Genomic DNA, 24,903 nt, shown 5'->3' with positions numbered 1-24,903 from the left:
ATACCGCTAGCAATTTATTTTATAAGGTACTTTTTGCTATCTGATACGGTCAAGGAATGTCTGTCTTCTATCAATGCATTCTTTGATCAATTTACAGCCCAATGAAAACATTGGTGACCTCCAGTGTCCCTTCCAATCTCAACCATCTTTATTAAGCCTACCAGATGTGGTACTTCAAGTGACTCCTGTGGACTGTAAGCACCTATATTTCTGGAAAGTCCTTAGACACCTGCTTGAAATGAAGAGAAACCCAAATGGAATATCCTATGTGCCTATGCTCCACTGAGTGTATGGACAACATAGGGTTCAGTTCATTATATTCAGTTCAGCTCTGTTCTGCTGGGACTGTTCAACCACTTTTTGCTAATAAGCTATGGGATTATACCAGTGCTTGATGCATGGACCGCAACACAAACTCCCCTGGGGAGCCCTTGTACCCCTGATCTACTGAACAAGGTGTTTTCTTTCCTGTGCTGTCTCTGGCTGAATGAATCTTGTGATCCTTTCTGCACAGTGGTCCAGTTTCAACATGGAGAAAAAAAGGCGCGATCTTCTCTGGCTACGTTGTGGTCTATTGGGAAGTGGGGGATCGCTCATTTTGTCCCTGTTCTCTCAGGCTAAAATACTTCACATTATCTTCCCGCGTTATGCTGCATGTGAAGAGTACCTCACTGACTTATCTGGGATTGATCTGTAGTGTGCTATGAGGTATTATCAGTACCTCCATCATACCTGTAAGATGCTGATGTCCCTGATCAATTAAAGTTATATCTTAGTTAAATTGAACCATGGGCTTTTTCCTAGTTCTCTAGTGACAGAGATGGTCCAGCTAGCCCATCTCCAGAACATTGTCTTGAAGAGAGCTAGTATGAGGAACCCAAAATATGTCCAGATGATCTAATTTGTAGCCACTAATGAAAGGCTATAATGAAGGGGTCTAGAGTTTGACCTCACTCTCTGTTTCTCTCTACTTAGTAGTACAGATGTACTGATATGCTACAATTGAGCAAACAAACTAAACATGCCTATAAGCATTCACTAGCATGGAGTGGTCTACATCCATACAGCTGAATTAGCCATCAACCACTGTGGCTGCACTATGCCTACAGGAAGTGGTCCCTGGCCCACTCTAAAATCTAGTAAGTGCTTGGAAGAAGCCTGAGTTGCATGGGCCAAACCTGTGATGGAGACCTACTAAGAATTTACAAATTTATGCCTAGTAAGTATCGTATGGGTTTTAGTCCTATGCTTGGAGGAGACAACGAATACCTCCTATTCTTTTTGTGCTATTTATTTCATTTATGTGAATATAAACACAAAATGTGTTGTATACAGGTCAACTTCTCAGTGAACCTCCTGTGCAGTTGATCTTAAGTCATGCTGCAATTAAATCCAGTTTATGTAGACAGGAGATCAGGATATCATTGAGGATCTCCACTCTGAATCTTGGATGAATAATCTTGGATTATTCAAAATTCTCTTAAAGCTCCCATAATTAAGTTTCCAGGCCGAAAATGAAGCTATATGGAAGCAACATGGCCAGTGACAACTATGTGTATTTTCAGGAATTCTGAGGAACAGTAAAAATCCAGCATACTTCTCTATTGGCTGCCTGGACCTGGCAAAAGCTGTGTGTAATGTATAGCCTGGAAAGTAATCGTCCTCTGCCTTGGAGTAGGAATGCTGTCTGCTTGCTTGAGTACTGCTCTGTGACTTTATTGAGAGACCAGATGTCAGTATAGATAGGGCATTGCTGGTTTTACCAGCATCGTGATAAGAGCGCAGTTCCCCTTGGTTGCAGGGGCTAGGTTTTCACAGAGGTTCAACAAGGTGTTCTGGAGATGCTCCCACAATATATATATTGACTATATTTGGGATTTGAGGCTGAAAATACCCTATGTATCATATTAGATTAAGTCAATTATTCTATTTAAAAGAGTCTAAAGAATCTGTATATCAAGAAGGCATAACGCTCTCCACAGTTCTTGCTAAAATTTAAAATGTTAAATAAGTTTACTTAAAGTAAAAGAACCCATGCGCAATTCTAGGTTTGAAATTTAAGACATGCGTTACTGTTTATTTTTGTTCAGAGCTGGAAAAAGATCATATACAGCACTGGAAATTAAATTGAATTTAAATATTTTTTTAGAGGTTCAAGATATTAAAACCCCCAGACAAATTTCAGAAAATCATCTACATGCAGAAGAGCAAATAGACATGAGTACAATGACAGAAATCCCAGAGTTGCAAGGCAGTCTTTCACATGACATTCAAGTAAAGTCAATATCTTATTTACAGTTTGTCTGAGAAAAGTAAAAGACTTTGTCCATCAGCAATCTTAGATCTGTGGATATCTGTGCCAGTGATAACACTGATATGTCTTTGCTATATATGCCATATTAAAAATATGAATTTTGAACTAATTCCTAGCCTGCCTTCCAAGTTGCAGCTTAGTGGATTTCTGCTCATTTTCACATCTAACAAGAAATACAAGTAACAATCCAAAATAACTTGATTTCTGAGTTAACTGCTTCTGGTGATTGATTTGCAGTGACCTTACCCTCCTTGTTCTAAATAAAGACTTGAATAGATACTATTTCGTAAAAAAAGCAAATTCAGCTTTTTAGTGATATAGCTTTTGTGATGCGTTGATGAGTCATTCTCTTTCTGGTGAAGAGAGAGAGATTTCATGGGCTTTTTTTCTTTACTTTCAGAGCTTTGCATAATTTAGCAAGGAAGGGAAATCGTGCTCATGCTACCCGGTGACTGCTTTATGTCAAATGCAGACTTTGGCATAGGAATGAGAATCCCACATTTGTGAGTGAGTGTCCTAATTGCTGGAGTAATCAGTTTTCTGCTTGTTCTCCAGACAAATCAATCTTGACTGTAGTTTTGATTTTTGTATAGTGGCACAGATGAACAGCAGGGATGGATAATCTTTGCTTCTTGACACCAGCAGCCTGTGGCCTGATGTCTGGTAAGAAAAGGCAAACTGGCATTTGAAAACAGTGTGTGTATATCCCCACTTTTTAGAAAGTACTATGTCTGTTGAATTACTCTATAGAGGGCTGTAAGGGAATAAGACAGTGAATAACCTTTTACTTTGTATAGTGAATAGCCTTTTTTGCATTGCAAATATCTTGGGTTTGAATTTTAGAATTAAGATGGTCAGAACTGCTGTATTCTTCATGGAGTTTATGCCTTAGAAGTGTGTTATGTGTGCATAGTCTACCTGCTAGACTAGGCTTCTTGGAAAATAGTCATAATTTAAAATCCCACTTATGTATAAACATGAGATATATTCTAGCTGCTCATCTGTGCCAAAATGGTTGCAATCTTGTGCATGCTTGTGCAAGCAGACTATCACAGGATATTCATGGGTACAGATGTGGAACTGTATCCAAAATGTCACTATTAATGTGGTCTTGTTACATTGATCAATATGTGGTGGTGAAAGATCTGTGGTAGATGACCCAGAGACCTCAGGGAGGTTTCTCATCACCCATCACACTGAGCACATCAACTATGGCACACAGAAAGAGACACTGGGGAGAGCAGGCAGAGTGTAGGGCATCTCAAATTATTCTAGTCACCTTAGTTTAGGCAACTGAAAACCACCAACTGGGCTTTAGCGTGGCTGATACCTCATTAGAGTACCCATTAATGTATCATCTATTTTGTTCCTGATTTCTAGCATAGCTCAAAGTACCAATTTATGCTATGTATATAAAACCATGGATCTAGATTTGGCTTTTAGTCCTTGGTCTTGTAAGGTATTTTCACAGCTTCTTAAGACAAATGGTTTAAAAAAATCTGATTTTAATCCAATTATTCCCATGTCTAAAATGATTCATGTTCTCAAGGCTTTCTGCAACAAAACATAAGCCTCGTCTGACTTGTTCTTCCTCTTTCAATTTTTCTTTTAAGTATTCTAGATGATGGTTGACACTAGAACCAGGAATCCAGACACATTGACATCAAAAGCAATTGTAATATGTATGTGGCAACAGGGGTGGGGGCCAGAGTGGAAGGAAGAGGAGCACTTTGAAGATGTCGTGATAACTCGGGCATGTTTAGATTCAGTAAGTAGGTGTGCCTTTTTCTGTATCCTGCTCATCTGCAGACTAGGATGTTTGAAGAGAGGGAAAAATTAAATGTTATTTCCAGTAAAGGGGAGGAGACTTAACAATGGTAAAATCATCATGAAAAAACAAACAGTGGAGAGAACGTTAGAATTTTTAGCCAGGAAATAATTGAAAATAAAAAGAGTTTGTATTTAAAATAAAGAGGGAAATTGCTGCATTTAACTGTTTTCTGAAGCCCTGATGTTTATAATTTATTTGTGGCTGAGTTTTATAAAAGCTGTTACAATAAATACAATGCTCAAATGGAATAATATTTTCCCCTATCAGCTTGGTTATTTGCTAGAAATGTGATTGAAATTCACTGCAAATTTAACTTCTGTTTGCAAATACAAAATTTGGTTGGTTGTGGTTTAGTTGGTAACAGATAGATCAGGACTCTGGCCATCTCCTGAGATTTTGGCAGAGGTATCTCACAGGGCTGATGTGCTGAGGTGGCCTCTGGTGTATCACAGAACCAAACCCAGGAGAACCAGTGAACTTCCCCAACCTTTGTCTAACATAACAGGCCTCATAGTCCTAATAAATTGAGACCCAGACCACTCATGGAGAAGGTGCACCACAAACGGTTTGATAAATACTCCACATCATGTCTTGTAAAGGGTATGGGAGAAGCAGTTTTCCAAGTGGATCTGAACCACAAAATTGGCAGTGATGGTCAATAAGACACACCACTTACTTATAGCAACAGGGCAATGGCATGTTAAAGGCCAAGAACTGGGATTTTGCACAATGACAAGGCCCACGTGTAACTGCAGAGAGTTTCTTCCAGCTCTACTATTCGAGAAACCTTCCAAGACTGTTGTGGATGACAACCATAAGTCACCACTATCACTGCTGGAGCAGTTGTGCACTTAGATCCAGCAATATGGATATCCACAAGGAGGGGACACAAATAATTCTCAAGACCAGCTAGTAACTATAAGAGTCATTTTTAGTTTGCAGATGTTTTCAGGGCTTTGTCCACAGAAAATGAAAGCAAAAAAGTGATTCTACTTTTCTTCTGAAAGTTGAGGCCTTATCCCATAATCCAGATCGTGGTATTACTCTTGTCTGAGATGAATTCAACTCCTGCCACTGATCTGGCCTAAAATCTGTGTTTGACATTATTCTCATAATAATTCGTCCTCCCAGGTGAATTGCTATCGAAGTATTTAATAGAAAATGAAGCAATGTGAAGAAGAAACAGTATCAGAATACTCCAGGTATCTAAAGGCACATAAGGTATTCAAAATAACAAAATGGATTTAAAATCACTTGTTCAACTATTGCACATATGTATACATATTTGTGTATAAATTTGTGTGTTTCAGGGGTAGTCTGGGACATAACTTGAACCTTTGATTGGTGCCAGATCAACCTGTCCTTATTCTGCTCTAAGTCTGCCAATTTGAGCTTAGGCTGAAGACAAGGCCTGAGTTTCAGTGGCCTGTTTCCCTTCACTGTTACCACCTTTATGCCATTTACTGCCCTATATCCAGCCAGTAAAGTAGTTTCTGAGTGCTCCCTAACTCAGAAAAAATTACTTGGACTGGTTTCATTAGTTTAAGCAGTTTACCTGGTTTGCTTTGTCTGAAGTGGATTAGGAAACATTAATATAAACTGTTCTTCTAGCAGAACTGTAGAAACACTAAAATCTTCAGCAGTGCCTTCCGTAGCTAGCCCTCACTCAAAGGCGCAGGGCAGGGCAGCGGTCTCCAGGGACAACTCCTCAAAGCACAAGAGGATGTGCAGGAAACAGCAGGTGTGGCAGGCAGCCAGCTTGGTCGAACAGGGAACTCCTGACTGAGCTCAAACATAAAATGGAAATACACAGAAAGTAGAAGTGGGGATGGACTAAAGAGGAGTATCGAAAGCATTGCTTGAGCTCGAAGGGATGAAATTAGGAAAGCCAAAGCCTGTCTGGATTTTAAACTGATGAGCAATAGGAAAGCAAACAAGAAAAACTTTTGTGAGTACATTGAGAGCAAAAGCAAAACCAACAAAAATGCAGATCTACAGCTGAATTGGGTGGATGACTTGGTGATGAAGGATGCAGAAAAGACAGATTGACTCGATATCTGTTTTGTCTTGGTTCTTACTGTCCAGGTCTGCTTTCAGGCTTCGTGAATCTCTGCTACAGAGATTCTACCCTGGGGGAAAGAAATGTTACCCATGGTAGACAGTGTTGGAATTAGAGACCACTTAAGCAAATTGGACACACACAAAACCATGGGAGTGGACAGAATACATCAAAGATTGCTGACGGAGCTAATTTATGTCATTGTGATGCTCCTCAGCATCATCTTTGAAAGGTGGAAGAGAGCACAGGGGGTTCTTGAAGACATGAAAAAGACAAATGCCACGTACCTCTTCAGGAAGTGCAAGAAAGATGATCTGGGAGACTACAGGCCAGTCAGTCTCACCTCAATCTGTAGGAAAGTTATGGAGCAAATCCTCCTGGAGACCATTTCCAGGCACATGGAGGACAAGAATATGATTTACTAAGGGTAAATCACACTAACCAAGTCTGATTGCCTTCTATGATAAAATGACTGGCTATGTGGACTAAGAGAGAGCAGTGGGTGTCCATGAGTCCTGAAAAAAGAGGAAGGGATTTCTGCAGGTACTGTCATGAAGACAAGAGGCATATTAAAAGACAAAAAGAAATATATAACTTTTCTAAAATCTGTTGGGTTTTTTTATACATGAAATTATTGTATTGACAGATTTCATGTATGAAATCTCAGCCAGTGCTGAGAAAACAAGTTTGAACAAAGGGTAACTGGAAGAAAGTTACTGTCACATACATGCTGGCAGCCTAGATATGTGGTGCCAAGAAAAAGAATGGAATGATATTGAGCCTTTTCCTCAGATCAGACAGCAAGGTAAGTTGTAGCTTTCAGATACATGTTCAAACATGCTTGATTCATCTGAGAGCAACAGCCTTTGCCATTCAGTCTACATCTCTTAGTTGCATGCACAGTACTGTATCTTCTCATTCAACATGGTACACATACACAGAAGAAATAATATGATAAGAAATATGAATGATAACTAGGACCTGCTTAGAAATATTTTACTAGATGTTGAAAAAGCTACAGCTCTTCAAAGAAGACAGAGAGTTGTTTCTGAAAAAAGAAGCAGTCTGGATGTAGGAGAAATCAGCACAGAACAAATAATACAAAAGAAGACATATTTATGAGTGATATCAGTGAACAGCATAGAAGTCAGCACAGAAAGAAAATTAATGAAAGAAGACTAAGGAATGGAAGAGAAAGCCTGTAACCGTCTGGGTTAAAGTATTTTCTGAGTAGATCCAAACAAAATCAATACCAACAATAATAAAGCCTAGATGACCCTAACAGCATTGCAATGGTTGACACAGAAAAGGCAGAGAAAAATCCATAAGTGTTTCAGTTCAGTATTGTGGATTGGGGAGAAAAATGAACCATGTCTTCCTGTTGGGTGACAATGATTTAATATCCTCCAGTGGTACTAAGGATAGTTAGCAGGTGCAAGACATCACATGATTTTAAGTTAGCAGTTCCAATAATCTTGCAAACAAACCCTTGTCAAGATTAATGTTGAAATTCATATAAAGAGCCTCTGGTGTTGATTTTCAGGAAGCCTTGGAAATTCCAAAGCACTGGAGAGAAGCTAACACTGTGCCAGTATTTTAAAACAGAAAATGGATAAAAACCCAGACCTGGATAATACAGGCCTGGCAGTCACACCACAGTATTTGGCCAAATAATGGATGAGTTTACATGCACTGATTAATAAAAGGTTAATATCATTGATTTCAATCAATGAAATTAAGAGAATTACATCTTTGTAAAGTTACTGAATATTATGAATGAAGATCCAATTTTGGACAACAGAGAAACTTGTGGTAGAGGTTTGACTTGGCACTGTATAATATCTTCATTAACACACTAGGAAAAACAGGTCAGTGTAGCACACATTACACTGATGAAAAACTGCTTATCTCCATACATAACCGTAAATAAGAGTGTATCTGTGTCTTGTTTGATTATTTATGTTTTAATGAGATGTTAGAGGGACTATTTTTTGCCCTATGTCATTGAGCACTTTTACCAATGACTGGGGAAAAAGACATAACATTTTGTCTGACAAAATTTGGTGATGACGTGCAGATAAGAGGAGTGAAAAATTAAGAAGAGATAGGTCAGTGATAAAGAGTGTCCAGGGACACTGCATAACCAAGAATAGACAAACAAACAAAATTCTGTACAGGCAAAAAGAGGGTCTAACATATAGGAACAAAAATGTAAGCCATAAACACAGGAGAGCGGACCTTCCTGGGAAGTAATGATTCTGAAGAAAGCGTGTTATAACCCTTTACTGAGACCTCAAGGGCAAAAAATGTCAAATGTTATCTTTAGGTATATCCACTGGACAGGACTGAAAGGTTAAGTCATTGCTGCATTTGGCTGAGAAGCAGTTGCTACTGGAATAGCATGTCCAGTTCTGGTGCTCAGAATTCATGATGGATGAGAATAATTTAAGAAGGGTCAAAGAAAAGCCATGGGAATATTAAAGATCTGGAAAGTCTCCAGGAGTTCAATCTACTTGGCTTATCAACGTGATGACTCAAGGATAACTGGTCACGGTACACAAAAGCAGGACAAACAGCAAAGAGCTGTTCAGTTCAGCAGTCAGAGTTCTGACAAGCTCCTTTGTCAAAAAGGTGAAACTAAAACTTCAAAGAAAAAATAAAGCCCTTTTTTTTCTCAACAATCCATGAAACGAATAGATAAATTCACTGAGGAAGTGTGGCATCACTGTCAGTTTTCAAATCTAGATTGGACATTTCTCTAAAGACAAGTTTTCATTTTCATGGGGACTTGAAAGTAGAAATAACCCTGTGAAACTCTGTGGACTCTGCCATTGATGGGATCAGACTGGATGACGGTATTTGATCCCTCCTGCTCTTTATCTCTGACTGTATGGATATGTGCATTCTTCACTGTGTTGTGAAAGAGCTGGTGTCTGTATCTATATAGGAACGACACAGGAATGATGCTACCTTAGATCTGATAACCTGTACAGCAGTGTTCTGGTGGTGAGCTCAGGCTAATTAACTGTGTCATGCACAAGAGCCAGTCAATCATCTGTGGTAACGTGACTATGCTGCTTCCCTTTGTGGAGCTGGCTGTACACAAACCAGGGTTGTGCAGCTGTTTGATTTTTGTACAGTTCAATGTAAACCCTAAGCAAGTACGTTTTCATGTACTAAAAAATGGTTGCAATAAAGTACTTCTCTATTTAATGAAGGTAAAGTCATTACTGTAAGTTGCACTGTGGTATTTTAAACTGGTTTAGGTATTCAGACACCAGTGATAGCTGAGACATTACAGGGTGTCTGGTTCCCTTAACATATTCGCCACACTATTAGACACACTGTTCCTGGTTTTCTTAGATGTTTTTTGGCTCTAATGTGTGTGATGTCCCTACTTGTATCATTTAATGAGAAACACTGAACAGAGGGTTTATTGTGACGTTATTTATGCTGAGAAAGGAAATAGATGACGAGAAAATAGATAACTTCTGTGAAAAATTGTGAAACTACAAAAATCTAATGGAGACCTTTTCACAGTTGTTTGTAATTGTTTATCATCTCAGCCAGTACACGAGTCACTGCACCAGAACCTCTCTCACTCTTTATTTACACCAAATAAATATTTGCAACATGCAAGTAATTATTTGCATTACTGGATCTGATTCCTGGAATATTCTAGGCACATTCTCTGATTCCTTGATACCTGTATGGGCTTGGGGTGTATATTCTATATTCTGCCTTAAAAAAGGGTTTCCTAGATATCATAGTCACTTGGAATTTTACAACATCTTTCTAAAAAGCATTCCCCAAATAAACAACTCCAATAAATAAATATGCAATGGAAATTCAGAATTAAAATTACAGCTCTCTCACTAACCAACAGTGTAGAAACACTTTAGTAATCTGAAAAGCAGAAACGAATTACACAAAAAGTAGGGAGAAGGCTGAGGATGGATATATAAATAGTGAAAGCACATGCGGGTTAAATCAGGGTAGGCCAAGGGAATAATCTGTACCTAAATTTTAGGTGCCTTATGAATCAGCCTTCCTAAAGTAAGAGCTTCTGTCTCTGTCTACAGCATTTTGTTTCAGAGCAGTAGGGCAGGTTTTGAAATAAACCCATTGATTTTCTTCACTTGCTGGGATTTAGTTTGGTTCTTAGAGCAATTTCAGTGGTTTCAAAGTAGATTAGTTTTGGAAGAAACTAAATCCATCTCCATTTGAAGTATCCTCCTATATCTGACAGGGATATTAGTGTGTGAACCTATGGAGTCCACACCATCACATAGCGCCTGGTTGTAGTTTCAACAACTGAGTGAGCTGCGCATGTGGCAGCCCTGAGAATGGATTTCAAAGGTCCTTTCCCTTCCCTGAATACAGCTTCTTTGAATGCTACTCAGTTCAGCACTGTGGAGCCTAGTCCTCAAGCACAAACAAGAAGCTGTTTCTTCAGGCACAGAACCTCCAGTCAACTGTTCTCAAAGCAGTAATCAGAAGAAGGACACCAATTCTGCTTGTCTTCTACTTCAGAGAAAGGGAGATCCCAGAGGACAGCTCTTTAAAGTTTCCATTCCTCTCCTATTATGTCTCACAATCCATATTGTCTAAACTCATAGTGGAAAGGTAGTTTTGGCAGAAGGCACCACGGTATCACTTGGAAGGAGCATGAACAGGAACAGAAAGAAGGGTTTGTGCAAGAGACCTTGCATATGCAGTGGATGGGCCAATAATATCTTTGATTTACATGAGATGGAAATAGACTGACCAGCTTAGAGATTAGACTTTGACTTCTCCGAGACCTCTGACCTTGTCTCACATGGTGTCCTCATGAATACCCTGAAGAAGATTTATCTGAAAAGTAATCACTATAAGGTTGTTCTAAAGTGAAACCAGGAAACACATAGTTTTTAAATCATCCTTAAATAGGAGCCATCTCTGTCAAGTTGGTAGATCATTTCGAATAAGACCTCGCAACGATCATTTACATATATGGTTTTGTTCAGTACTTTTACAATTGACTTGGGTTTATTATAATAGTGTACACTTAATAAATTGCATATGAAACAGAATCTGGAAGCACTCTAGAAGGTGATATTAGAATTCAAAACTGTCTTGATGAATCAAGAGTAAGGTGGTCTGCAGTCACCAGCGTGAAACTTTGTAAAGGCTTGTGCCTGTGCTACAAACAGGAATGATCAGGAGATAGTAGTAGATCAATATATAAAGATTATTTAACATTTTTACCATTGCCAATAGAGAAAAACCTCATTCTGGAACATACTGAAAGGTGAATCATATGTACAAATATTTTGTAGAGTTCCAGTGTAAGATAACTTTGATTTTAATATCTTTCAAATACTGCGTAGTAGTTTGTCAGTGTCTATTGTGTGCCTGTTAAAGCAAAAGAAGTCACAATCTTAAGTACTTACATTGTAGTTGCAGCTGAAAATCTGTAATCCTGTATTACATAGAAGTCTGGTGGTGTTTATAATGTGGCGTATATTTTAAGGAATAATTTAAAAAGCATAATTGGTATAAATGACATGAACGAACTGACATGCCTTGTCAGGTAAGGAGCCTTGAAGAGAAAATTCTTAATTGAAGTGGACAGTGTGTACCCTCCTCTTGTTTAATTACTATTCAGGAATGCATCTGCTTATCTTCATTAACTGTACTTGACATCTGTGTATATATATATGATGTGTGTTTCACAACTTCCTTCCTGCTTTTCAAGAAGCCCAGCAAAATCAAAAGAACAACAGAATTACTACTTCAAGGTCACTCTAAATGCATACTGTTGTTAATGGGACAAAATGGACGAAAGTGTATGCACTACCACTAGTGTCACTTTACTAATAAGATAGTTTTTTTCTTCTTACCCTCTAAAAGATGTATGAGGTTTATTTTATTTAATCAGGTTATAGAAAAAATTATTTAGAAAATTAAAATCTTGAGAAATCAGGGCTTCATTTTTACTATACAATGAGTTAATGCAATGGAAGACACAATTATAACTTAATCCCTGTTGAAGGATGTAAAAGGGTAGACGAACCCCAGATATGCTAGAGTCTACAGAAAGACATGAAGGCTTTGAATATTTATTTTAAACAAAAAAGTAAATGTTCCTGTCTAGCATTATTGGCACTATACCTGACATGCATTTGTCATAAAATAAAATAAAATAAAATAAAATAAAATAAAATAAAATAAAATAAAATCAAATCATTCAGTGGAATTCAACTTGTTCATCTCTCATGAAATCAACATGCCAACTACAGCATAGATCTCCCATGACACCCTTAAAAAAATTACAGCCCTGAAGGGCCTTTTCTAAGAAGGTCCTGTCAGTTGTCTTACACATCAACACATCTGTGCCTGGCAAACTTCCATTGGCTTCAGCTGTCCAACTATCCCAAGGATTTGGTGCACTGTAAGAAAAGCTTTCCAAAATGTCCACTGACTCTTGTTGTAAGTACATCTATGCTTCTTCAATTCTACATATCAAAAAATCAATTTTTCATCTATAATCTCCCAGTATCTTTTTAGTCAAAGAAAAGTGATTGATAAAAAGACTTGACCAGAACTGAAATGGGAAAAGGGCAAAAATGGGGTCTCCACTTTTTTCTAGTGCAGTACCCTGTTGGTCTGATGATCTGCCCATTCTCCAACAGCGGCAGCTTTTCTAGGTTCAGGTACGAATTTCATACTTGACAAAATAGATGACATTTGAATCACAGAATTGTTGAAGTTGGCAGAGACCTTTGGAGATCATGTATTCCAACACCGCACTCCAAGCAGGATCACCTGCAGAAGAGGTTGCTCAGGGCTGTGCCCATGAGGCTTTAGATACCTCCAAGGATAGAGGCTCCACAGCCTCTCTGGGCAACCTGTTCCACCTGTTCCAGTTTTCCACTAAAGAGTGTTTTTCTTATAAACAAAATTTCCCATGTTTCACTTTGTGTATACTGCCTCTTGTTTGTTCACTGGGCACCACTGAGAGCTGCCTGGCTCTGTTTTCTTTGCTCGTTCCCATCAAGTATTTATACAAATGGATGAGATCTTGCCTAAGCCTTCTCTTCTCCAGCATAAGCAGTCCCGTCTCTCTCAACCTCTCAGTATCTGTGGAGTATTTGTGACATACTCTAAAAGGGCATTTAAGTAATGAAATACCTTAACCCCAATATTGCCAGTTCTTCACTAATTCTTTCAAACAAATACAATCAAATCCAGTTCATTTATAAGCAAACAAGCAGCCTTTTTTTTTTTTTTTAATGAAGCCAATAAATGGTGATGATCTTGTTAGACTTGTAGAGTCTAATGGTTCAGACCCTTAGTCTTGCCTTAATAAGTGGTTACACATCACTTAGGATCGATCAAGATTTGAATTGAATGGAAGTTAGCCTGGTCTGCTCTGGAAGTAATGCAAGTACCTTAGCCTGAGCTTGGTGCATATTGAGCTCTGCAGCTCCTGGCTTTTTACATTTAACCTTGTAGACATGCCTAATGCCTATTCAAAGTACTTTAGTACTATTTAATGGATTCCAGATCATAATAAATCTTTCTAACTATACAAATAAAAGATATACAGAGATTTAAAAGCCTTTAAAAACCTATGTTTATAAAACGTCTTAACAAAGTCAGTAAAAAAAAAGGAGTGATTTAGATCCACTTAGCATTGAGCTGACACATACTGAAAGAAACTCTGAATGTTAAGATACTGATTTTACATTTAAATTCTGCTTTTCATTCTGAAACACCCCCAAATACTCTGCAGACTGACAAAGGATTTGGAAGGCTCCCATTTTCTAACACTGAAAGACAGTCACCTCCATGCAAGACAGAGCAGATGTCCCCATGCAAAGTGTGAAATGGCAGAACACGGCAGTGTGCTCTTCTAAGCCACAAGAAAGGAACAGAGGAAGCAGATTGTAATTATTTAAATTGGAATTTGGCCATGACCCCACAGCTGGTAATCCCACTCTTTTGCAAGAGTGCCATGAAATGTGATTGTACTCCGGGTTTTATATCTCATTGGAAAGATTAATTATGGTGAGACCTTCCATAATTGGAAAAGTTGGTTACTTCTATGAAAGCTGTAAGGTCTTAAGTAGGCAAAAGCACAGTGGAAGTTTCAGCAAACCATATATACTAGAAATTTCTGGTATTTTTACTCCCAACTTTATCTTCTCTAGTTCTTTCTGCTTCTTTTACTGCAACATTTTGGTTTATGTAATTATGCATATTTGTGTGCATGTTTACACACAGGTAAAAACACATATATATGCATAGGTATGTTTATAGAGTATTTTAAATGCATTTGACTTGTATATTAAATATTACAATATCAATTTATTCTTTTTCAACCAACTAAAAAGTCTGTTGAATTCTCTTGCATAAATTACACACATATATAAACAAATATTGAATTACCTCACCTTTTGTGACATTGTTTTTCCTATGAAAACAACTGTAAGTGAAAGACCTGTGCTTAAATAGGAAATATATTTTTAAATAGGAAATTTTAAATAGGACTAGGATTTAAATAGGAAATTTTAAATTAATATTTTAAATAGGAAATATATTTATAGATAAATGTTTCCAAGATACTAAATAATAAGTTGCAAATATTAAGCAGTCTGCCATATTCATTTTCTGTTTGTTCTTAACATAAAATTTGGGCAAAAAATTTCACAAGAGAACTCTAATAGTTAGTCCTACAAGAAATATCTTCACAATCTATAGAGGTGGTTGAAACAAGCTATTGATGTCATGGTTCATTTCAGATTTCACAGTCTGTTTCTATCTCCTATCAAAATATAAAGTTCTACTCTTTTTTTTTGGAAAAAAAAAAAAAAGCTTTTCTATTGCCATAAAACGGTCATAATGGTTACAAAATTCAAAGTTATGGAATATTTAAATTACTCATTATTAAAGTAGCAAAATTCTAAACTTATTTCATAACCATTTCTCTTTGGAACTTCAGGTTTATTAATAGTGCTTAGTAAATGTTTATACATATTTTCATTTCATAATTTTGTCATTCGGTGGAGTACTGCATGATTTGACAGCATTTCAAATTTTCACACTACATCTATGTTAGCAAGTTAAGACAAATGGGGCGAAATTTGTAGGACATGCTACCTACTGTAGATGCATTTCAGGGGAAAGCTTCCTACACCTTTAGCAAGGTCCAGTCTGGTCCTGTGAACATCCATTAGCAATTATGATGCTTTTTCTGGTTCAGATTAATTAAAAAAAAAAAAAAAAAAACCAATTTGCATGAATTCTGCTAATGCTCTTGCAGCTCCAACTAAAAACTACCAAATCCACTAGGTTTGTTTTATTAGCTTGGCATATTTCTCTCCCACCACTACAAAGGCTGAGCATGTGTTGAATCCATCCTTCTTGTGAAGATGTGAGCATCCTGGGATTTGCCACTCTTTTTCCTGGCACCTTCAAATGACAGCCATTACCCAACTCCCTCAGTTTCACCACTGATCTGTTTCTTCAGGATAATCAGGCCTGTGAGCCACCAATTTAATTTTGGGAAATTAAAGGGCAAAAAATGCTCCCCCAAGAGCAAAACAAGTAGAAGCAAATTTTGGGGAATATGGTTTCTGAAGAAGGTATGGCAACACTGAAGTCATAATTGTAGCTATCCAGTGATGGCATCATCTAAATATTTATGTGGTATTATCTATGTTACCATTCTGAAAAATTTGATGCATCCCCACATCCTTTAACATACATAGCCCCCTGCTGAGCTGTATGGTCTAACTAGTTACCACACTGATATGGTAAATTCCTTCCAGATACTATCTCCCACAATCAGAACATCTTTGGCTTGTCACAGAGATTTCATGGAGCTTTAAGATTAGTAAAGGTAAAATATAAATTTCTGAAGGTTTTGCTTTTAATTATGACAGAATTTTCTGAGTGATGAGTTTTCTTTTTCGAAAGAAGGAAAGAGGACTGAGAGGGGTATGTATTTTCCCTGGTGAGAGCAAGCTTTGGGACTTCCTCCACAGCTAAGTTTGAGTACCTAGAAAGACAAGACCAAATAGATGCCAGGGTTTTATTTAACGATAGCATTTTAAAGTTAGCAATTGCAAGCCAACAAACCATGTGACTACTGTTGCTGTGTAATACAGTAATCTTACCACTGCTGATTGAGAAGAAAGATGACCAGCAGAACACAGAAGACTAATGCCGAGTCCTTTTGTCTCCCTTGATCTTCTGATGTGGGCATGAGTTCAGCAACTTGGATTAGAAATTTGAACAGAAGTGCACAGCACGTACATGGAGAACTCTCAGGCCTTCCTGAGCAGACTACAAGAAGACGATGGTCTGAGCAGCAGGCTGCAGGAAGTTGCAGTAAAAAGTGAACGACTCTATGGACCAGACCCAGCCACAGGTTGCCACTTGGACCATCCTGCTCCGCCAACACCAGTATCAAATCCACCCTTCTCAAGAGTCGTTAGAGTGAGTCAGTGTTTGAAGAACTTAAGCTACATGTATATCCATGTTGCTATGTAAGTTCTAGTGTGTTTAGAAAACTGACAACAAGCTGCAGTTAATCCCCTCAATGAAAGAGCCAAGACTGCAGTAGATAAAACTGTGGATGAGACCAATAGTTAGAAAAGCAAGTTCTGGCAAGGAAGTAAGTTAGCTGGGCTGTGAAGACTATGGCCTACCTGTAGAAAGCTGTAGGATCTTAAAAGAAATATATATATATATGAAAAAAAAAATTTCTTCATGAGTGGTTGGTGAAGACCTTGGACCATAGCATAAGATGAAGAAAAAGGAAGTGAAGAGGCCATAAGAGATATAAGTAGAACATTTACTTACAAGGGATCTCATCTCTACAGATGCTTCTGTTCCAGGAACAGGCAACTTGAAACAATGCGCTAAAGGTCCTTGGGCCATAAAAACAGACAAATCTACCTGGATGCAGCAGCCACCAATTAAACAAAAGGGAACCTAACTATTCGGAATAAAACAGCAGTTGCAGCAAACACATTTTGGGGTATACAGATAATGCAAGCATATAAAGATATATATTTAACCAGTCTCAGCATATTTAGTCTGACACAGTTTTCCACTGCTTTAAGAAAGATTAATTGAAATATGCACAAAATTACACTGTCAGCGTACAAAGGGATGATAGTTTTCATGTGGCATATTCCAGCATCAAGTGCATGCAATCCCAAATTAACAAGCTAAAAGTTTTGTGCCTTTTATTTGTGATGTCCCTAAGACAGGAGGATTTGTGACTATATATGGGTGTGTAGAGAAGAGATTGCAACTGACATTTTGAGCAAAAACAAACAGAGTAAAGACAGGCGTGACTGATTGTTCTAACAAACATCAGGCAATTTTACAACGCGTATGCAAGTCTGAACGCTCTCCAATTTTCAACTAGCTATATAAAACCAGTTCACCCAAAAGCTTTTTTAGTTCTGAATTGCTTGCTTCTTTTTTACAGCACTCTCATTGCTTAACAATTAAATGGGACCCCCTAGAAGAAAAAAGGTGAGACTTCTTTTTGTAATGAATTAAAATTACAAATGTTTTATTGGTATGTTTACAAATATTTTAGTATGTTTACATTGTCTGAGCCACAGAAGTTGCTATTTTAAATGACTGCAGAAAATGAAATATAGAATTATTTTACACAGCTATACAGAACAATTGAAAAAAAAATCCTTTTAACATTATTTCAGTACATACAACATTCTCTTGCTAAGCTAACCACATGCTGATTAAGAGCTGTCTGGGACACTTAAATGCCACAGCTCACAGCAGATGCTCCATAACCATCGCATTTTGCATTTGATTCTCTGAGGTGTAGTACCAGTATATCAGTTCAGTCCACCCAGTTTGAAATACCCTCTCTTAACACTGAGAGAGTTGTGTGCAGGCAAAATTCAGAGTGGCTGTCTGAAGGCCAAAACACAGAGATGTGATGTAGTTACTTACAAGTTTGTTTTTTCATCTTAAGCCATTCTGTGTCAACTCTTCAGGCCATTAGGACAGATGATTCTTCTTACTCAGTCACACCACTCTCGGCAAGCACATCGAACTGCTATAAAGATGCATGTGCCTCTCCGCAGTTGTTCTGCTACCTGTGACCCCCTGTTTAAGGCTTAGAGGGCTAGGTCTGCTAGGCAAGGCAAGACTGCCTGGTTTACCCCCACGAGCTTATTTTACCCTTTTTTCCTAACTTTTCTAAACAACTCCTTTGTCCAAGGTAGCATATCAGCTAGGTTGCTGAAACAGCTATTGCTGTGCCCTAATTCTGCTCCAACTCAATCAAATAGTTAAACATTCATTGATTTCAGTGAATGGAGGAATAGAGCTGTACTGAAGACTTTAGAAAATGCCTGTGTTCAGTATTGAGATTTAGGCTTAGCTAGAACTGTAAAAGAGCAGAAAAGAGAAAAAGTATACTAATATGTATATATTAACTCCAAAAAGTGGACAGTATATTTGCAAAACCTAAATGTCTGACTTAGAGGACTTGTCTTAAAGAATTAGTCCAGGAAAAAAAAAGAAAAATATGTTACACAGTTGCCAATACAACAGCTATATTTTAAATAACAATAATATACATGTACAATATTGTAATGTTATAACTTGATGAAAATAATACTGATCAGTATCAAACTTTGTATTTAATTGATTATCCATCCTTAAGAGATGAAACGCATTTCACAGAAATAGATGCAGGCAGGGTGAAGCAAAGCGATATTCACAGCTTACCATGAGTAAGTAAGTTACCATGAAAGTTCAGGTAAAAATGTAAAGAATGAAACTTTAAATAGATTTATATTTATAAAAGTTCAGCATTGTAGCAGTTGGGTGCATGTGCTGCAGAAAGATGGTAAGAGCAACCTAATGGTAGACAACATATACACTTGCATACACACACACACACAAACACATACGTGTCCATGCTCAAATGCATGTGCATGGGTCCTCAGCTTGATTATACAAGTACACCCTTACAAGCTTTTGATGGGGGAAATATCAGCAATGGGGTTCACCTCTCCTGTTTTTAGCTGTCTGCGAGGTAGCTGCAGCTACGTAGTCAGATGAGATGACACCCATCTAAGGTTAACATCAGCTGAACGTTTTAATGAAAACTGCTTTCATCCTGAGCGTATTTAAGGCACTTTATAAAAAAATCTGAAGTTAATTAAGACTGGAAAAAAAAAAAAAAGGCAAAAATCCTTACATGTGAAATTTGGAAATTAAAAAAAAAAAATAAATTCCTGAGTCTTGATAAATAATTTTATTACAATAAAATACCATGACTATTGAAAACATGTCTTTTATAAAAGCATGTTATATGACATTTTTTCTTGAAAAACTCATGCCTCAGTGCACAAAATATGTTAATAAGTCTTTGGGGACATCTGCAACAAATTAATAGGAAATGAAAAGCCAAAGAATGCCCCATCATGTATGTAGAAAACATGCACTGCTCCCGGCAACACACATCATGTTTACTACAGGCATCTTTACCTTTCTGTTTTCTTGCAGGGTCCTGCCCATATTTTAATACTTCATAATTATTTATGCTTCACTAAACTATTTACAGAAGCAGAAACTAATCACACATCTTCTTAAGCCCATAAATACAGAACTACAGAGACGAGTGCACTACATCATAGTACTGTTCTTTACAAGCACAGTTCGTGAATTATTATCTTTGTGAAAATTTAAATCTAAATGAAAATAGAAGTTCAAATTCTCCCTGTTTTCCTTGGGTACATTTTTTTACACCTGCTATTTCCAGAAGATTTTGCCCCAAGACAGTATTTGTATTGTAAAAGCAGTTGTAAATTGTTGCAAAAGTATCTCAAGAACCATGATGCTCGTGAATGCCCACTGTTTACACAGGATACAATCAATTCGTTTCCAGTTCAAAACAGCTGGTTTCTAATACTAGACATCATTTATATGGTTCTAGTAGCACTAATTTTTACTTTTGGTGTATTTTTCTCTGCTCCACTGTCTTTAAATACAAATAACATGGAAACAGTGATATGGACCACACCCAGAGTGCTGCCAAATGCAATGAACATGCACAGTGGTTACAGAATGGTATTTATAGAGGCCATAGGAGGTTCTTTCTAACAGTAATAGGTAAAAACAAAAATCAGAGTGAAATGCACTTGTGATTTGACTGCATCCTTTAATATTTTCATTATCTATCTCTAAAATATCCCTGATAAAAATTCTACTTTTTTACATTCAACTTCTATTACAACGTATTTCATGTTTTATTTAAAAAATCCCACAATAGTGATGGTGGTTATTCTGCTTTATAAAAGATAATACACTAAGTTATATATAATAATGGCTTTGATCCAATTAACATTATATTACACTGCTCAGTAATTACCGTGACTTCAGTTCCTACAACTGTTATAGCGAATACAAATGATCGTTTAATGTACCGGAAGTGGGGATCATCTGGAAGTGCTGATTCAGAAGTATTCAAGTGCTAACAATGACTTGTTCTTTCTACATTTTTCTTCATGTTCCATAAATGATGATTTTATAAATATCTGTGTTTTTCAACATGACACAGTTTTGGGCAATTTTTTTTAATGTCCTTTTTCTGTGCAAACACAAAACTAGACTTTTCTAAACATTACCATCTCATTAAAGGTAACTGTCACTTTTACTTAAAAAGGCACCAGCATTAATGTAGGAGAATATACCTTTTATGCTTGTTTTACGAAGAGCTGTACTTGTTACTGGAGCGGAAATTATCATATCCGTGATCATTAGCTTTGAACTTTAGGCAGGACTGCCTTTCCTCTAGGGACAACAGATCTTTGGATTGGCACCAGCAACACAAGCATGACTGTTAAAATAAAAGGAATAAGCATTTTACATCATTTTGTTTTGCACACGTGGCAAATGCACTGAAAAGCTGCCCTTCTTCAGTGGTACAGTAGGAAATAGAAAACATACAAGCTGCCATTTTCAGATTACAACGTGAGCAAACAAACAAGGTTAAGCTCTGCATTGCTCAAATGGTCACTGTTGGGATGCCCCATTAGCGACCTGAGTGCTGAAGGGCAGGAAGAGGTATATTGAGCTACATATATTAATAATAGCCACACACATGCTGCTTCAAGTATAGTCTGTATTTCTAAATGCATCTGAAAACAAAATTATGACTCCTTGTTGTCCTTTCTCTGATAATTTTTCTTGGGAAAAATGTATGCACAGTAATCTACACTTTCTAGGCAAGATGCTGCTATTTATTTGATTTTTCTTTTTTTTTCTAGAGGGGAGAAAAAGACAACCAAGTAGGAGAATGGTGAAAACCTACATACAGTTTATACATTTCCTAGATATACTGCAGACCTTTTGCTGATGCTACTGGCTGGCCTTTGGGTGCTGCAAGTCCGTCTGGGATCTGGCATACCGACTTCTTTCCATGCTCAGGATGCTAGAGATCTCTTACATGCTCCCAGCTCCAGTGATTCTTTCAGGGAGCCAGCAATGTAGACAGGGAAGACAAGACCGACACTAAAGCCTCTGCAACATGTGCTGTCACAGTTGTTTGGGAAATACACTAATGCTACTAGATGTAGAGCTGATTGGCTTCTGATGGAAATACATAGCCAGTAAGGAATTCAACACAGGCAGGCAATAAGCCGAGCAGTGGCCAACAGTTAAATGCTTGGCAAGAAAAGAAAAATCTAAGAATTTGTGGTAGACAATGCAATAACTCTGATACAGTGTCTGAAGACCTAAGGGGCCACAAAAAAACCAAATCTGGACATGAAGGTGGAAAGACAGATGGGCTGCAATCCACATGTGATCCAAAGCTTCAAATCCTGTGTGGAGAATTAGGGCCCAGGACTATTCGTGCAAACCAAGGGAAAACTACAAACAGGTCTGCCTCAATATGTTGGAATTGGAAAGGGACGGGTGGACACTTGCATCCTCTGCATTACCTAACTGCCTACTGATTTAAGCACTCCATCAGGATGGCGAGAACCTGGGGTCAGCACTCTCCCTGTTGGGTTGCAGAGGATATGGCTACATGAATCTCTGCAGCACAGTCTGAGTCTGCTTTGTCAGTGCTCTGCAAGTGGTTGGGTGCCAGCTGGGTGTCAGGAAGTGATGTAGCACTGATTAGCATGATGCCAAGAGGGTTTATTATACACTCCACTCTTTTGCTTTCTCTTTTGTCTCTATGAATCCGTAATTCCTTTCTATGTAGCTTCATCAGGGAGAGAACACCTACAATAACCCAGTTAAAATTTAAAGTCAAATTTAATGACCATTTAAAACACTTCTGCATGCTAAGGAATGAATTTTACTGCTGACATCATCTTTTACCAGAGGAGCAGCTCTCAGCAGCTTCTTACCTTAAAGCAGTTTTGAAATCTTTTGCTCACCAAATACAGAGCTATCGGATTGATGCAGGAATTCAGTGAAGCCATGTTAATACCAATGTAGTCCATCACAAGAAAAAAGCTGTGTGGAAATTAAAGTGAGACACTTCTCATTTTCTCTGAAAAGGCTTAGTAGAGGTTTACAACTATGAAAATTGGACTCAGCTTCACTCAACCAAGACTAACTATTAAATGTAATAGTAAGGGGTTTATATCAACAGGATTAACTCATGGAGGTAACAGTTGTGCTCAATAATAAAGTTTAACCAGTAAGATCATTCTCATGAAAGTAATTTCAGAAGATCCAACCACCTTAGCTTGTGGAAGGAAGTATTCACAAGGTTTTCTTCACAGATTTAACCCTAGCTGTTGTGTTGAAAGGGAAAATGGGGACAGAAATTCTCCCTCCACCCTCATAATGCCACAAGACAGTAGGACAGTCCCAAAAGGGATCAGGAGGAAGACAGGGCAAACAGTGGGACTCCTCATAGTTTTCTGACTCTGCTATTGGATCGAAACCAGAGTGTCTGGATGAAGTAGCAGGGAAAACATTAGACACACAGAGTAAGCTAGTTAATTAGGAAACCCAAAAATGTCAGCAGCGCACGGGCATTTTATTTCTGCAATCTCACCTTAAAAGTTCACATCTGTTGGGGTCTTTCTGATCATAAATAGTAAGTTTCAATATTCTGCTTAAGTGAAGTGGGAGCCAACACAAGGCAAAAACAAGTACCAGACAGAACACAGTTTTGGCCACCTCACGTCTCTGAAAAAGAAGATTGGACAGAATAGTTTCTGTTTCTTGATTGTTATTGTCTTCTAATATCCAGTGTTTAATAAACAACATAAAAACCCTATCAAAATGCAGGAGTTTGGAGAACATCAAATTCCTTTCTTTCTTGGAATGTGTGCTCAATCTTTTCTATTGTTTTAGATGTCTTGCACTGATTCTCTGTATCTCCAATTTTAAAAAGTATGAGTAATAATATGTTTGTGTCTGGTGCACTACTAACTGGGACTGTATTTTGGCATGTGGTTTTTTTTCTGCTAACATATACTGCTAATCTCACTATAGTTCAGCATGAAATTGCTTCAAAATAGTTAACAGGTTTAGAGCACGACTTCAGTTTTCATTACAAAATACCCAGCTCTCATTATTGTGAAGAAATAAAAACTGTAAAACCTGAAGGATTAACACAAAACAAGAAAAAAATCCCACAAACCACCAGTTTTGTGATTGTCAGTTAAAATCTTAGGTTTCTGAGGGCTCTCATATATACAAATATCTCAGAGTTCAACACCACCACTACTAGGAAACTTCTTACTAGTAATCTTGAAGTCATCATACAAGAACAGAATAGTGATGTGAAGTAAAGTCATTAAAGGTATTATTGTCAGCCTCTCTACAGACAGCAGATTGTCAGGGATAATTTTTTACCTGTTTTAAGTGGTCGTTTAAAGCAATCTGCATCCCACTTTTCTTTCGTAACATCTCACATGTCATAAGAGTATAGAAAAATGCTGTGATAGCCAGTGGCAAACAGAAGTAAAAGCTAAACAGCCACCAGTCTTTAGCTTGCTTGTAAAACTAGAAAGAAAACAAAAGCAAAAATATTGTTAGGAGTTGAATGCTAAACATTTTGGAAAGTATGCTATAATTAGCTGGTCAGTCTGTCCAGAAAAGCATCGCTATAAGGTGTAGGTTACAGATAAGAAAACAGGACAAGTACTATGCCCAAAGCCCACAAAAAGAAAAAGTTTCTGAGTGCTCTTCTTTCAACCAACATACTTCAGGAATTTGTCAGTATTTCATTTGAATATTATATTCACCTACACTTGTACAAATTACAATCCACACAACACTAAGAAGATGGAACGAACTGTTCTGGAGATCTTGTAAATGTCAGTGTCTTACCATCATAAAGGATGTTTTCTGTGTGGGGTGAAGCAGGCAGATTCTGAGATCCTTTCCTCTGTACTCCATTGTAATCATGTCAAATGCAATAGCTTCTGGAACAGCCAGTATCACCGACAAAACCCAGATCAGTACAATTTCAACAGCAGTCCACTTTGGCACTCCAATTCCTTTAATCCGACTCCAAGAAGCAACTGCTCGGTACCTAAAGCAACAGCACACATTTGCAAAAAATATGCGAAAACCCACCTGGTTTAACTGCCAACCCCGCTTATTCATGTTGTATCAGCAGAGTAGAAAGGCAAATTTGAGCCAATGCCCATACTGAAAAGCAATTAAGAGAGTTTGATGAAA

At 37.7% G+C, this 24,903-nt stretch overlaps 1 protein-coding gene across 3 annotated transcripts in view; it reads right to left on the bottom strand.

Moving 5' to 3' along the window:
* Window positions 1-24,903, bottom strand: part of EDNRB (endothelin receptor type B) — a 38,984-nt gene that overhangs the window by 4,605 nt on the left and 9,476 nt on the right. The window contains exons 4-9 of one of the 3 annotated variants that reach the window (XM_030477055.1): window positions 24,550-24,754; window positions 24,073-24,222; window positions 23,267-23,400; window positions 22,608-22,716; window positions 20,940-21,085; window positions 17,756-18,625 (exon numbers count right to left, since the gene is read on the bottom strand). In XM_030477055.1, coding sequence (XP_030332915.1) covers window positions 20,954-21,085; window positions 22,608-22,716; window positions 23,267-23,400; window positions 24,073-24,222; window positions 24,550-24,754 — 730 coding nt within the window. In that variant the 3' untranslated portion in view covers window positions 17,756-18,625; window positions 20,940-20,953. Of the gene's footprint in view, window positions 1-17,755; window positions 21,086-22,607; window positions 22,717-23,266; window positions 23,401-24,072; window positions 24,223-24,549; window positions 24,755-24,903 lie in introns of those variants that run through there. The other 2 variants (XM_030477053.1, XM_030477052.1) reach the window with 2 other exon arrangements.

The sequence above is a fragment of the Strigops habroptila genome, chromosome 2, assembly GCF_004027225.2.
Source record: "Strigops habroptila isolate Jane chromosome 2, bStrHab1.2.pri, whole genome shotgun sequence".
NCBI lineage: Eukaryota > Metazoa > Chordata > Aves > Psittaciformes > Psittacidae > Strigops > Strigops habroptila.
This window is presented reverse-complemented; position numbering and strand designations above follow the sequence as displayed.